We start from the raw sequence: 2,467 nt of genomic DNA, 5'->3' as shown, positions 1-2,467 counted from the left end.
GAAAAAGGAGTCTTTTGTACAAATGTTTATTATGAATTATTATGAAATACATTTTTATAGTAATTTTGTTAATTTTATTTTCTAAAATTTAAAATACTTATCATTGAAAATTGTTATATTATTTATTATTGACAATAATGGTTCAACCAATATTCTGCTGATTAATTTCATTTTGGCTACACTGAGTTAGTTCATATCATCGGGTATCGTTATCATTTATGTCGCTACACGTTTAAAATGTTTTGTGTTTACTGTTTATTGTTAACGTTTTGAGATTTTGTGGCTCTATAACGATTAACAAATAATAATAATATATTAACTAGGTTCTTCGATTAATTTGTTCTATTTTATACAATACCATATTACCATCCACAATCATGGCTCAACATATGAACGCTGCAGTAGATGAAGACGCGGCGCTATTGCAATTTCCCAAAGAATTTGAAAACGCTGAAACGTTGCTTATTTCCGAAGTAGATATACCTTTATTAATTATAAATGATACATCTTACCATCAAGTTTAATAATCTGATTTCTATTCTAGGTAAATATGTTGTTGAAATTTCGCAAGAACCAAAATGAAAGTGCGGAGGAAGAACAAGAATTTTCTGAAGTCTTTAACAAAACTTTGACTTACACAGAACAGTGTTCCAAATTTAAAAACAAAGAAACCATTGTTGCTGTAAGAAACTTACTTGCCGGCAAGAAATTACACAAGTTTGAACTGGCGTCAATCGGTAACTTATGCCCACAACTCGCCGATGAAGCCAAATCACTTATACCCAGTTTGGAAGGTAGATTTGATGACGATGAATTACAACAAATTCTGGATGACATACAAGCTAAATTAAGTATTCAGTATTAATACAATTTTACCAATCACTTTAAATATATTGTATTAATGCATTTATGCCACAATTCTTTAATTTTTGGATTTCATGTTTGTTATTATTGTTAAAGAATTGCTGATGATTAAAAATATTTTTATATTTCCAATAGTCTAGACACGAGTCTAATATTTGTCAGCATGATATTTTAATATTTACTACTATTTTTTTGTGTATAACTTAATATATTGTGGCTATAGTTATAAAATACTATAACTCAGTTAGGTAAAAGTCTGAAATATTATTTTTTTAAATTTATTTTAATGTGTTATAACTTATAATAGTATACTACCTACCTATTTAGTTTAAAATAAAAATTACTATTTAATGTGTTACATATCTAAAATTATGTAAATGTTAAATGGTAATACATATAATGCAAGACTAACTATCATTTGATGAATGTTAAGATAGGTCATCCATTATACCTTTTTTTTATAACGTACATTTGTACTGTTAAAGCAATGGCATAAGAACATTAGGTGATTACTATTTATCTATGTAATAATGGAGAAATCCTTCTTATTCAATTGTATATATTTTCTAATGTATTGGTAAATAAAAGAATGAAATGAAAAATATTTTTCTTTAAATACATAATTTCAACAGTAACATTTTTACAGGCATATTTTGTAATCTGCTATTTCTATCTAGCGACATGCACAACGTAATAATTCATAATATATTTGATTTGGGATATTTTATAAAAATGTCATGAATAAGAAAAACTTAAAAAAAAATTGAATAACTTGGTACCGCCCGCTCTGCTGTACAGTAAAATTTAAATTCAATGATAAATTATTTTGAATGGAGACAGTTTGTCAGGATATATTACCGAGTACATTTTATTATATTATTTTAGCATTGCTACTTTAGTAATTTATTTTAATATTAGTAATATAGTAGGCTTAATTAATAATAAAACTTTTAAACATATAAATGGATATTTCTTGCAGAATCAAAAATTGATTATGATTTTTTTTCTTTTAATTCATGTATTTTTAGTGCATGTTTATAAACTTTTTAAGGCATTTTTAGTGCATATGAGCATGTTTATCTATACCTACATTTTTTTTAGGTCATAAACTTACGACTTTACGAGTCCTGGTAATTAGGCAATAGCTTAAAAGAAATCTAAAAATTTGGAAAATGGCAATGTATACCATGTAAAAGAGCCCAGTCCCCTAGAATAACATTTTTGAATTACGTTTAATTATCTAATTTTCGTCCAAATCCAAATTCTAATGTCTATAGGAAAAAAAGTTGGTAAGTCTTTGCTGTACATTAGGTGTCTAGAGAAGTCACTGTAATGACTAATGGATCTGTTAAATTTGAATTCAATGATTTGAAATCTTTGTATTCGAAAGACAATTCTGAGCAAAGACGGTCAGCCTATAATATCATTAAGTAGATTTTATAATATAAATAAATTATTATAATTAAAGTAATTATTAATTTTACTATTAGGAGGATGTCAGCGCGTTATTTGTTTTCTCTCTCTGGTCCACGCGCAACATAGACGAAACGCATTAACGCAGAATGCATTTTTCTATGTTTTTAAGTAATTTTAGAGTAAAATC

General features: G+C 26.6%; 1 protein-coding gene across 1 annotated transcript; it reads left to right on the top strand.

Moving 5' to 3' along the window:
• Positions 1-264: 264 nt before the first annotated feature.
• On the top strand, positions 265-1,501 carry LOC100159587 (histone acetyltransferase-like). Its single transcript, NM_001161934.1, is given in 2 exon segments — positions 265-473; positions 545-1,501. Coding segments are annotated over 2 exon segments (417 nt in total). The 5' UTR covers positions 265-377; the 3' UTR covers positions 866-1,501.
• Positions 1,502-2,467: the final 966 nt, after the last annotated feature.

This window comes from Acyrthosiphon pisum, chromosome A2, assembly GCF_005508785.2.
Source record: "Acyrthosiphon pisum isolate AL4f chromosome A2, pea_aphid_22Mar2018_4r6ur, whole genome shotgun sequence".
Classification (NCBI taxonomy): domain Eukaryota; kingdom Metazoa; phylum Arthropoda; class Insecta; order Hemiptera; family Aphididae; genus Acyrthosiphon; species Acyrthosiphon pisum.
Note: the sequence above shows the minus strand (reverse complement) of the source record. Positions and strands in the feature narration are given on the sequence as shown.